The sequence below is a fragment of the Pogona vitticeps genome, chromosome 4 (assembly GCF_051106095.1).
Source record: "Pogona vitticeps strain Pit_001003342236 chromosome 4, PviZW2.1, whole genome shotgun sequence".
Classification (NCBI taxonomy): Eukaryota; Metazoa; Chordata; class Lepidosauria; order Squamata; family Agamidae; genus Pogona; species Pogona vitticeps.
In genome coordinates this window covers 221,340,864-221,354,375 of record NC_135786.1, presented here as the reverse complement: position 1 = coordinate 221,354,375, position 13,512 = coordinate 221,340,864, and the positions used below count along the sequence as shown (strand labels likewise).

Sequence of the window (13,512 nt, the reverse complement as noted above, 5' to 3'; positions counted from 1 at the left end):
TCTTTTTTCAGCTTCCGCCAACCTAGTGGTTCGAAAGCATGCAAGTGCGAGTAGTTAAATAGGTACCACCTTGGTGGGAAGGTAACAGTGTTCCGTGTCTAAGTCGCACTCACCATGTGACTATGGAAGATTGTCTTCGGACAAATGCTGGCTTGGAAACGGGGATGAGCACCGCCCCCTAGAGTCGAACACGACTGCAAAAAAATTGTCAAGGGGAACCTTTACCTTTACCTAAGATGTGTGGAATGTAGGTGGAACTTGTTTAACTTTACCCATTGGGGGAGTGTTGTGCTTGTATGATCTATTCAAGGTGACTCAGATGCTATTCACTTTTCTTTACTGGAAAAGAAAGGTGCTGTACCAGTCTACTGATTGCTGGTTGTAACATTTGGAATCTAACACAATGAAAGTTGTGATTCTGGTTTTGGGTGGATTTTGCAAATAAAGTAAAATAAAAATTACTTCGGGGGCCTGATAACACATTTTTGGTTGTGAATCATACATTTATCATGTTTTGATGCTGCAGTTTAATGGAAACAAACCATCTGAAATAATCAGTAGAGCAATTATTTGCTGATAGTTAATCACAGGTGGGTTTCTTTGTGCCAGCTATAATTTAGCACTTTCTGGCATCTGTAGAATTCCACATATATAAATAATCCCTTGTTCTTTTCTATAATTAGAAATTGGCCATTCAGTACATAACAGGAATCCTATATCTACGTACTTGCCTTGTTTGTTCACAGAATGGAGCAGGATGCATTTTTTAGTTGTAGATCCTAGTCTATTGTATAATTTCTCAAAGGAGACATGCTTAGCATTGAGTTACATGCCATTTGGTGACATGTAAAGATGTTTATGACTGATTTGTTTGCTCACTAAGTTGGGTGTCTGGCTCTGGAGCCAGAATTTAGGAGTTTGATTCTGCATTTTGCTTCCTGGGAGGAGAGCCAACCTGTGTAGCTTTGGGCAAGCTTCACAGTCCCAGAGCGCCCTCAAAAGAAGGGAATAAACCCTTTCTGAGTTCTCCATCTCTAGAAAAATCTGGAAAGCATCATCGTAAGTTGAAATTGACTTGATTGTCTACAGTTACTGTTGTTAATTATAAATACATTTCTATTTCCCTTGGCCCTCAGTAGTATTTGTTTGATATGTTCCAATGATTCTGTGATTACATCCCACTTTTCCACTTTTTGAAATAATATTTTCCTGTGTTACAAACATTTCATCCCAATTACTCAGCTGCTAGGTGCTCCAGCATGCTTTACACCCAGGTTGTCACAAGAGAATTTATCTATGATATTTGTCTGCAGGCTTAGCTTATAATGGGAGCTTTTTAGGGAGGAGGAGAGAGGACTCAGTTAATCTCCACAGCAGTTCATTTTCAGCACTCAGTTAATATGCCCAAGAGCACGGAATGTACCAAGTTAAACTTGTCCCATCTCTTTGACCAATTGTGGCAGTCTCTCTTCAGAACCATGGAATTACAAGCTTGCGTAAGGGATCATTGAATAAAGGCAACTACAGAAGGACTTTTATCTATGCAGTTTTTTGATAATAGTCATGAAGAGACTTAACTTGATTGAACTATGGAATAGCCTCCCAAAGGAGTTTTACTGTCTTAACTTCACTTATTCTTAAAACCAATTTAGTCTGGTTGATATATTCTGGGTTGAAACCTTGACAGTTTTATAGTGATGTTTATTGCTACTGTCTATTTGTTACTACTGTATTGCTGCTATCTATTTGACATTGCCTTGAATCCTTTCACCAGGAGAAATGTGTTTGTTGCATAATTATTGCAATACACTATTCTGAGCAGTTTAGCACTATTCTGGGCAGTGGTATATGAATGGCAATCAATCAATCATCCATCCATCCATCCATCCATCCATCCATCCATCCATCCATCCATCCATCCATCCATCCATCCATCCATCCATCCATCCATCCATCTCTCTCTCTCTCTCTCTCTCTCTCTCTCTCTCTCTCTCTCTCTCTCTATCTATCTATCTATCTATCTATCTATCTATCTATCTATCTATCTATCTATCTATCTATCTATCAGATTTGTTTTACATTTGTTTCTAAGCTATCTTGATTACATGGAAGTAGAAACTTATCAGTAGGTGAGGTGGGTCACAGATGTCTTCATAATCTCTTCTCTAAGGAGGTGCTGAAAGCACCAAAAGGAAAGACCTTTTGCTGTCTCAGATAAAGTACAGGATGGCAGTCTCTATTTCAGGTTACCAAGTGGTGGTTGACTCTTCAAACGGGTGATGGAACAGTATCCTTCACTGTACTTGACGCAAGCAGTACAGGGTTTGCAGGACAGGGTTCCTCACACACATGTCCTTGTTCCCCAATGAAAATGAACAGTAAGGTGCCTGTCACCCTGTGTCCTTCACAGCATAGCAGATCTGCTGCCTGACATTCCTATCTCACTGTATCTAATGGTAGGCTTCTACTTCTAGAAGGATCCCCCATGCTTAAGAGTCACCATGTCCACCTCCATGATACGCTGGCAACTAGTACTGGTTTTAGTATGTTCAGGGTGGGTTATATGACTCTTCTTCCTTTTTATCTTCCCAGTAGCCAGGGCAGGAGAAAGACAGAAAAAATGTCTGGGACATACTGATTCTAGCTCAGTACTCTCTCTCCCCTCACTCTGCTTTAAAATTATGGGCAATCAATGAGGATGCTTGAAATCCATGACTGCTATGTCTGAAGAGAGAGCTATAGTTCTAATCATCATTACTCAGGAATTTTTTTCTTTACTCCATACAGATGTGTTTAGTTGAAAAATAAAACCTTCATTGCATTTCAGCACAAATGTATCTTCAGCTAACATGTTTCAACAAATTAGAACTGTCATGAAAAGCAATTTTAATTTTAGATATTGCCTTTTAATTTTTTTAAATTATTTTTGTTAAAACGTGTTTCTACCTAGTTCTGTAAGTGGGTCGTAGGGATGGGCACAAAGAGAAACTAGGGTTCTGGCAGAACTAGGGTTCTGGCAGAACTAGGGTTCTGCAGCCAAACAGCTGAACCACCCCGAACCACTAAACCACAAGTCATGCCCATCTCTATTGGCTACCAATGGTTTTGGCGTAAGCAGCCTTCATCCTTCTACCTATCCCAAGATATAAATAATTTAACACTTAGAAAAAACTGTTGTTTTGTTTAAAGGGGGGGAGGGTTGGATAAAGCTGAGGAGCATGAGGACTAGGGCAATGTAAGTCTTGTTTAATTTTCTGTGTCTGTGTTTGTAATGAAACTTATGAGTTTAATCAGTGATCTAATTGCTTTCCTGTTAGCTATGTGATATGTGAGTCTCATTTTATTTTCCTAATAGGAGTGCAGTTCACCTTTCACACCTTTCATTTGGAAGATCATCACGACTACTTACTAATCACAGAAAATCGCAGTTTCACTCAGCCTCTGGCACGGTTGACTGGGTCTGAGCTTCCATCTCCAATCAACGCTGGTCTCTATGGAAATTTCAGGGCTCAGCTGCGCTTTATTTCTGACTTCTCCATATCGTACGAAGGATTTAATATTACTTTCTCTGGTAAGAGAAAAACATTTATTTGTGTTAAAGTGAAGAAAATCCATTGTTTTACTGGTCAGATAGATAGGAATCTGAAAAGAACATCCAAACGTGTGTTTTTTTCCCCCCTGACATGTAATTTTAAAAAGGGTGTCAATAAGTGTTTTTGCTGTTGGTTATATCGCACAGATCTTGGTCAGTCTGTTGTTCTGGCTTGTGGAGCCAGAGGTTGGGAGTTTGATTCTGCACTGTGCCTCCTTAACAGGGGCTGGACTTCATGATCTATGGGGATCAACAAGTTCTAAGAGGGCCGTGATGATGGTGGTGGTCATGATGTCATTCATAGTAGTGCTGAAGAAAGTAACACTAAACTGTAAAAGAGTGTTGTTTAATGGGGAAGTCGCTCTGTGTCAGAGGGATTTCAACTCTAACTTCAAGAAGTGATATTCCAAATGAGCCCATGAAGAGATTTGGTCATGCTTTTATGTTACACAGTTATTTTGGTTAATTTTATTTGTTCTCAGAGAGATGTATAGCTCTTATAGGAATGGGAAGTATGCATCTCAAAGATGCTGTGAACGTTTATGGATGTGCTTTTTAAATTGTAGTTGAATTGACTATTTAGTTATATGAGCATTTGTTCTGAAAATTTACCTCAAGTCTAAACCAATGCTCAGATCAAAGTGCATGCTTTATAATTATGTTCAGGGCAGCTGATGGCAAACATTAAAAGAGATTGTGAAGTAACAATTTCTTTTTTTTTTTTCCACTCCAGAATATAATCTTGAACCCTGTGAGGATCCTGGAATTCCTCATTTTGGGAGCAGAGTAGGATTTAATTTTGGAGTTGGAGACACTCTAACATTCTCATGTTCACCTGGATACCGCTTGGAGGGGACTTCAGAGATTATTTGCCTCGGTGGTGGCCGACGAGTATGGAGTGCACCTCTGCCCAGGTGTGTGGGTACGTGGTCAGCTGCTTTCATTTGCTTGTACGTGTAGTCATTGTCCATGAAGTTTCAAATATTCGGCATGGATAAGCATGGTAACACATCTAGTACCTTAATACAGTATGCCCTTTGCATTTCCCCATATCTTGTCACCTTAGTTTGTCAGGTTTTCTGTTTTTCTGTGCATTCTGACATTCAGTCGTAGCATTGGAGCAAGGTTTTTTTTAAATCTTTGTTATGATTGGCTTCTGCAAAGATAGAGCATAGAAGAATACTAATGAGAAATTACTGAACAAAAATCCAAAACAAAAGCTAATCTACCAATTTCACCTCTTCCAGAAAAAGTGCTATGTGTCTTCTAGCTGAAATCTATTATTAAGTTTCACCTAGACTAGACCCATTGAATCAATGGAACTTAAATAGGTATTGATTCATCAAATCCTTACTGATTCAATGGACCTACTCCATTTGGGACTTTCTGCTGGATTTCAACCATAGTTTATTGGAGGTTTCCTCTCTGTGTGTGCATGCACATGAATGCATGTGTGTTTATTGGTTAAGCTAAGCTTTCTAGCTTCAGCAGTTACTAGATCAATGCTAGCCAGAACAATTCATTCAACAAAGAATATTTACGGTACATGTTTGCACTGGAATCCCTATGTCTCACAAAATACTCTAGCAGGTTTTTCTAGAATTCATATCCAGACACTGGCCTGGTCCATAAGGCCTCCACTTTTTGTTGGCAAACTAAACGTGTGCATTGAAACTGGAGATTCTGAACATAATCAAGTCAAGGGATGGGTTGACTTGCTCAAGGTGAGCTGTGCCCTTCCTTGATTCTGCCTGTAGCAGTTTGAGCAGAGGTACTAGTATCACCTCCAAAGCTAAATCAGTTCTTGGAAGAACACAACTAGATGTTCTGGGTCACTGAGGATGTGAAGAATGCTTTTTTTAAAAAGACTATTCTTCTTGGCAATTTTCCAAGTCTTGCTGCACTGGGATTTCTCACTAATTCTTCCCCCTTTGCCTTCAATATTTTTTTTTTTTACTTCTTACAAAAACATGATCCTGGTTTGATTCTCACTGCTTCTCTCAACCTCCCATTTTTGTCTGATCATTTGTACAAAAGTTGCTACATTTTGTTCCACTAAATGTCCTTGACTAGGAAAGATACCGTTTTGCATAGGAATTGTAATAATTCCATGCAGTTTGGTCTTTCTTCTGAGGAAAAAAAAAATGATAGTGAAACATCTGAGAAAGGATGCAAGATTTCTTGAAAAGAGAAATCTCATGGAGAGAAATGCTTCTGTGAGGACAAAATAATTCCCACCCCTTGGTTTCTTGCCAAGAGCCTTTGAGATTCATATCCTTATGGTCGACTCATTCCTTTTCATAATTTTAGACAACTTCAACTTTAAAAAAAAGTCAGAGAGCCAGTTTTTCATCAGAAGAAAACAAATTGCTAACCTCTGAAAACTTTAATCCCTATCTTCTGAGTGCTGAGCGAGACTTCTAGAAAATGACTATTGAACAGAAAATTTCATTTTTGCTGGGTAGAATTTGGCGGTTGAGGAATGAAGGCCATAAGTTATACAATTTTAATTTATCATACATTTTTCTAGCAAGGCTAGATGGATATACTGTATTTGAGGTTCACTTGCTTTAGAATCTGCTTCAGCTAATGAATAGGGTATAAATAATACATAGATTGTATTTTCTAGATAGATTTCCTAGGATTAGGGAAGACCACCTAGCTATTGAAATGTCCTAGAATACTGTACTGGTACATGATTCATGATTCAAGTGCTTCACACAAGTTTAAAATAGAAGTGCCATGAGGGGAGTCTGCTAGCTCTACTTCCTGTTATTGCTCTATTTGTGGAAAAAATATGAAGATATGAGCTTCCATTTTTACGCATGGAGATTCTTCATGGAAAAAGGAGGTTCTTCTTTTCAGAGCTGTTACTTTTCATGTGTATCCTTGGTTCAGCAAGAATTTTGACGAGTTCCCTCATCATATTCTTGTGACCAAGCTGATAGAATGTAGGCTAGATGATATAACTTGAATGAGTACATGGATACAATGCTGATCTAATTTGATACCAAAATGGAAGGGGTTACTAATGTTGCAGAAGACAGAATCACATTCCATGATGACCTTGTGAGAATGGAAGACTCGGAAGGAAGGAAGGAAGGAAGGAAGGAAGGAAGGAAGGAAGGAAGGAAGGAAGGAAGGAAGGAAGGAAGGAAGGAAGGAAGGAAGGAAGGAAGGAAGGAAGGAAGGAAGGAAGGAAGGAAGGAAGGAAGGAAGGAAGGAAGGAATTTTAACAGAGGAATGTGTGAAGTTTTACATTTTGGCCCAAAGAATCACATGCACAAATATTAGATAGGTGACAATTGGCTTGGCAGTAATATATTTGAAGACATGAACAGCTAAATATGAGGCCAAAGCGTGACATCACAGCAAAATAACAAATGCAATAATATGCTGTATTAACAAAAGTATAGTGTCTAGTCCTAGGGAAGTAATAGAATCACTGGGTGCTGCTCTGGCCAAGCCTCACCTGGAATACTGGGTTCACTTCTAGGACCCTATAGGTATGAACAAGCTGCAACATGTTCAGAAGAGAGTGACTAGGATAGTAGAAGATCTGGAAATTAAGGCCTGTGGGGAATGGTTGAAGGACCTAGTTTAGTCAAAGACTGAGGCAATATGATAGCTATAGTTGAAGGGTTGTCACATGGAAGATTAAACAAGCTTGTCTTCTATAGCGACTTCGGTTAAGACCAAATGTAGTGGGTTCAGATTACAAAAAGCAATTTCTGTATAAACAGTAAGAGACCTTCTTGACAATAAGAGCTTTTTATCATTAGAATGGACTACTTTGGAAGACAGTAAATTCTCCCTCATCAGATGTTTTAAAGCAGAGGTTAGAGGACTAGTTGACAGGAATACTTTGGCTATGGATTTCCTGCTTTGGCAGAGGATTCCATTTAATGACCCTTGGGATCCCTTCCAGATCTAACATTTTATGATTCATGAAAATAATTTATTACATTATTTCATAAAAGTGAGTCGGTCCTGTGTAAATATGCACAGTACTGGTGTTTTATGATTAAAAGAGTAGTAGTAGAATGTTTATTCTGGCCTAATAATGTGGTATCACATTTACCACAGGTTATATAGCCTAAAAGTAATATTATGGACTAGCTGTCCAAGCAGATATTAGAGGTTTTAAATTAATGAGTTGTAAAGTCAATGAGTTAATAAAGTTGGGGCCCCAATTAAAGCTATAATCCGTTGCTAATCTCCTTATTTCCAAGAATGGGATGGCAAATAGTAGTTTATATGATCTTTGACACCTCGACAATAGTTACAAAGAACATACAGGTGCCTATATCACATAATGTGGCTACAGGAGTAGAGATGAGTACGAACCTCAGTTCAGAGGTTTGTTCTGGTTCATACGCATGGCACCACAGATGCTGTGAGTTCCCTTCCTCCACCTCCATGGCCAATGAATCACTCCCCAGTCAGAGTGCTCTCCTCTCCTCCCCTTTGGCTGTTCAGCCAGTCCTAAGCAGAGGTATGGGTTTGCCCCTCCTACCTCCTTGTTTGATTGTGCGATCAGCCAAGGAGGCGAGGCAGGGAAGCTCATCGTCCTACCAGAGACTGGTTGAACATCCAAAGAGGAGGAGGAGAGGAGTGCACACCAGCAAATGACTGGGGGATTCAGCTGGGCAGGCAGGGAAATGGAACACTCGGCAGTTATGGTGCTGTGTGTATGAACTGGCACAAACCTCTGAACTAAGGTTTAAGTCCATTTCCATACAGGAAGAACAGCAATCTGTTTATACAATTAAAGTAAATCATCTGAAAACAGAAAATTAAAGCAAGCCTATAAAATAGCTATTTTATAGCTTATGTATTTTTCTGCAGATCATCCATAATGTATTACTTGTTCCCTAGCCTTATTGATGAATGTGTGCAAAATGACATTCTAGTACTCTCGTGACATTGTTCATTCCACATTTTTATTTCTTCTCAGCCTGATAAGATTACTAAAGATGATACAACATGATATTTTCATTTCTCCATTTCTCCTCTCCTTAATTGTGAATTATATAGCACATAATTCTTATTTACACTACTCTTGTAATATGATTTTCTTGAGTTTACTAAAGCATTCCCAGTACATTTAACCTTGTTTCTTTTTGTTATTTTAGTTAATTGATTCTTCCATTAATGTTTCATTTTGTCGATCAGTATTGAATGGTAACTTTTTCTTTCCCGTTGTTAACTTCGTAATCCACCGTTATGCTTCATATGGTTGAATCAACACTGAACTGACTTATTCTTTATAAAATTCTGTAGATTATCTTCCATTATTGTTTGTTGGAATGTATTCTCTTGTTTCTAAAATGTGTAGAGGAACAATTAGAGAAGCAACTAAAAGAAAAGCATTTAAATTAGAAAATAATTGCAGAACTTTATTTATTTATTTATTTATTTATTTATTTATTTATTTATTTATTTATTTATTTATTTATTTATTTATTTATTTATTTATTTATTTATTTGAATTGGATGCTGCCTGCACTCTGCAAGAATTGATATTGTAAAATTGATATTTTAACAATCACTGTTATTGACATCAAACTGTAACTATTACAATTATCAATATGTAACAGTATTCCACATCATGCTGATTATGCCCAAAATGCAAGACAAGGAACTATAAATAGTCTTGGTTTGTATGAGTGTGTGCCAGTATGGAAAAACAAAGGAACTGTGTTTAAGAAAACAGAGTAGTAGGTTATAATCCTGTTACTTTGTATAAACAATCTCTTCTAGAGAGCCACAAATATTAATGATGCGGCATTCGATTGTATTTACACTCCCGTGTTTGCCATTGTTGAAATGATTTATGTTCTCTATTGAGCTATACCTCAAATTCTGTTTTACTTGCAGCTGAATGTGGCGCTTCTGCAACAAATAATGAAGGGATTTTGCTGTCCCCCAATTACCCCCTCAGCTATGAAAACAACCACGAATGTATTTACAGCATTCAAGTACAAGCAGGGAAGGGAATCAATATTTCTGCTCGAACATTTCATTTAGCACAAGGAGATGTTCTTAAGGTATGTGGCAGTTTCAGGGTGATATATTCTTATCTCAAATCATATGGCATTCATTTATTAATCACATTGGAATCCAAGTCAAGTTTGTGTATAAAATAAAAACTGGGATTATGGTTGGGTTTATGGTTAAGGCATTAGGAAGGTTAGTGCTGGAGAGTTTTGAAAATCCATTTTCTATTACCTCCGTCATCTAGAGGCAGTTCCTACAGACTGTGGCTTGGTGGGGCAGAGAGAACAACAGCCAGTGGAGGGAGAGCCCAGGGACAAAGGTGGATACATGAGGGTGGGGTGGTACAGATAGGCAAACATGAATTCACATATATAGAAGCATTGAGGCATTCACTCAGATGCTGCCTCTACCCGCTCATAGCTCCACTCAAATTAGAAAGGTTCTAAGCTGCTACTTAGAGATGGACCATAAAGAAGGCTGGACCATAAAGTGAGAGCTCGACCATAAAGAAGGCTGACCGCCGAAGAGTTGATGCTTTTGAATTGTGGGGCTGGAGGAGACTCTTGAGAGTCCCCTGGACTGCAAGGAGAACAAACCTATCCATTTTGAAGGAAATCAACCTGAGTGCTCACTGGAAGGACGGATCCTGAATCTGAGGCTCCAATACTTTGGGCATCTCATGAGAAGAAAAGACTGTCTGGAAAAGATGCTGGTGTTGGGAAAGAGTGAAGGCCAGAGGAGAAGGGGATGACAGAGGGCAAGATGGTTGGACAGTGTCATTGAAGCAACCAAGATGAATTTGACCAGACTCTGGGAGGCAGTGGAAGACAGAAGGGCCTGGCGTGCTCTGGTTCGTGGGGTCACGAAGAGTCGGACATGACTTAATGACTAAACAACAACAACAACAACAACAACAACAACAACAACAACAACAACAACAAAGAAGCTCTCTCTTCAGTTTCCCTGGGCCCTGATAATGAGGCAGGCAAGAATGTGCTGGCTCAGATAACTGAAATCTGAAGTTGAGCTGTGTCCCATTTGCCTTAATGGGCTATTCTTCACTGACTCCATTCATTCTCTTACTAAGGGAATTTCTTTGTCTGCGTGTATGTGTCAAAGAGGGCAAGAAAGTGACTGCCCAACGTGCAAGCAATTTTCTCCTGTATTTTGGTGGGACCACACTTTGAGGGATTGCAGGCACTTGCCCTTAGTGACCCATCTGGCCCCAGCACACAAATATCAGGTAGCTGGTGGGAGCCCCTGCCCCAAAATCAGGTCTACACAGCTGAAAGAGAGACAGTTCCCTGATGAAAAACAGTTGGAGAAAATAGGAGTCAAGGAGAATAAAAAGGCAGGATTGGGACAGCAGAGATTTGTTGCCTGCCTCCAAAGAAGAAGATGTGTGGGGTGATGCAAGTGAGGAAGATGCTGGAAGCTGTTTATTCTTGCCTGGTTGTTTGCTTGCAACAGGAGTCAGACTCCAGACACATGCCTGGACAAGTCTATGTTAACCTGGACATCACTGCAGTTCTGAAGAGGCAAGTGAGGGAAGTGACTGGTAGAGATGAGCTGCTGAGCTTGACTTCTTTTGATTTACAGTATTCATTCATTCATTCAATTTATATCCCGCCTATCTGGTCTTACGACCACTCTTTGCTCATCTATACAAGCCTTCTCTAAGAGGAGTGTTTCCTGGGCCTAAGCTCTCCTTCCTGCTTTTCAGAACCTGCATTCTAAGGAAATCCAGTGAAGTTAACTGAGTCCCCAAGCGGTGCTCAAGGGAACCGGGTTGATGGGGTGCACACAAAGTTTAGAAGACTGTCACTTAATGCCCTGTAGAACTCATTTATCCCTTTATGAAAGTCAATTCCATGCACTGTGAATAGAATAGAATGGATTATAGACATAGATGGTGGATGGAGCTGCAATAAAATGTTAGTTTCAGTATACTCCTTTGCATTTTTTTCCAGCCAGCGAGCAATGTCTTTTTCCACAATGTTTTATGCAATCATTGTTTGCGATCCTACCCCACCAATGGAAAGTCAGTATTCTATAGTCTGTAAGCATTCATTGTCCTTATTTGTGTGCGCACGCGTGTATGTGCGCGTGTGTGTGCGTGTGTGTGTGTGTGTGTGTGTGTGTGTGTGTGTGTGAGAGAGAGAGAGAGAGAGAGAGAGATCCTCCCTCACTTTGTGTCATTTCTAGAAACATTTGGTTACTTCCCTCCCTTTTTTTCCAGTGGAGCCATTTTTAATATAGGTTGGTAGCTCTCACCAACTGAGTGTAAGTGTGTATAGTACTACTAGGACATAGTATGCACAAGCAGTATGGTGCAGAATTCAGCTGTGAAGGAATGAAATAATACTGAGTTAAATTCCAACTGTTAGAATGTTTCCAAATAACTGTTTCAAACTCATCCACTGCAGAACTTTTCAACATGAGTTGTCTAGAAAAGTATTGGGAATGGCATACCTGACAATTTACCCAACCATCACTTAAAAACAAGAATCCAGTTAGACAAACTGATGCTCAGTGTACCTAGAGAATAATTAATGGGGCAACCTTTTGAAAAGTTTGACTGAGTTAATTGTATTTATATACTGCCCATCTACTGACCAGCCACAACTCTGGGCGGTTTACCAAAAATTGGACATAACACCAAATACAGTATAGATGCAATAGCACAATAACAAAAACATGCAAATAGAGCATAATAACCCCTCCCAATGGTGACACCTAAATCAAATAAGTGACTTGTCCATTAAATGAGTGGGATACAAGTTTAAACAAATGAAACAAACAAATAAATACGATCAGTCTGGGAGTCTCTCATATGGGAGAGATTCTTGTGTCTTAGGTTTTTTTGTTTCTCCTGCCTGTTAAGTCCATTAAAAAAAAACTACACCAGACAAATGATCCATCTCCTCCAGCATCTTATCCCAGTTATGGCTAAAGATAGTGAATAATCTGTTTAATAGAAGAGAAGAGTGCTTCTGTCTAGATAGATTTGTTGTGTGGGCGTCATTACCTGCTAATCAGTAGTCATTATTAAGAGTTAAATAACAATTCAGTATGACCCTGTTTTGTTTTTCTATGCTGTGGTTTTCTTGGGCTAATTCCTAGAACTCTGTGGATTACTTCACGACTACATAAATGTTCAGTTTAGCTATCATGACCAGAAGTCAATGAGGATTATGATGATGATTTTCCCAGGACAATTGGGCAGTTCTGTTTTCCAAATTTTATTGCTTCCTAGGATGTTACTGTTCTAAAATGTTACTCTAGATTGAATTTGTAGAAGATTCACAGGCTGCACCCAGAGAATGCTCAGCAATCCTTCATTGATATCTTTATAGAGAAGGAACAGTAGGCTTAGGGTTTCAGCTTGACCTGTTGTCAATTCATTTATGAATAATTTAGATGAGGGTGTGGAGAGGATGCTTATCAAATTTGCAGATGACACCAAAGTGGAATGGGTAATTAATACTTAAGAAGAAATAATAAGGATTCAGGATGACATCAACAGACTGGAGAACTGGGCCCTAACAAACAAAATTAATTTCAACAAGAAAAAAAATAGAATGTTTATAAAGATGAGTTACAGAAGCAGGGCCTCTGAAAGAGACCTTCCAGTATGTAAGGCTTTTACTGGTATTTTTCCCCAATGTATTCTGAATGAAAAGCATAATGTACTCAAGTGCAAATGAATTTATTATATAATGGTTCTAACTACAATACACAGCACTTTATGAGTAATCCAGTTGCTCCTTAATTCTGTAAGGAAGAAATGAAATGTGAGAGCACTTTGGAATTGGTATCTGCTTTTGGAACTGGCAAAATGCTATCATGTGAGTAGTCTGTCACTGAAATCTCTTCATCACTGTGCAATTTCAGAGTATCTGTGTAGTTGAGAGGGTGCT

At 39.0% G+C, this 13,512-nt stretch overlaps 1 protein-coding gene across 6 annotated transcripts in view; it reads left to right on the top strand.

The window, feature by feature from the left end:
* Positions 1-13,512, top strand: part of CSMD3 (CUB and Sushi multiple domains 3) — a 700,243-nt gene that overhangs the window by 466,669 nt on the left and 220,062 nt on the right. For all 6 annotated transcript variants that reach the window (XR_013544184.1, XM_072999268.2, XM_072999267.2 and 3 more), the window contains 3 exons: positions 3,356-3,571; positions 4,326-4,514; positions 9,473-9,642. Coding sequence is in view for 5 of the 6 variants with exons in the window: in XM_072999268.2 (XP_072855369.2) it covers positions 3,356-3,571; positions 4,326-4,514; positions 9,473-9,642 (575 nt within the window). In the remaining variant the exon portion in view is untranslated. The remainder of the gene's footprint in view (positions 1-3,355; positions 3,572-4,325; positions 4,515-9,472; positions 9,643-13,512) is intronic.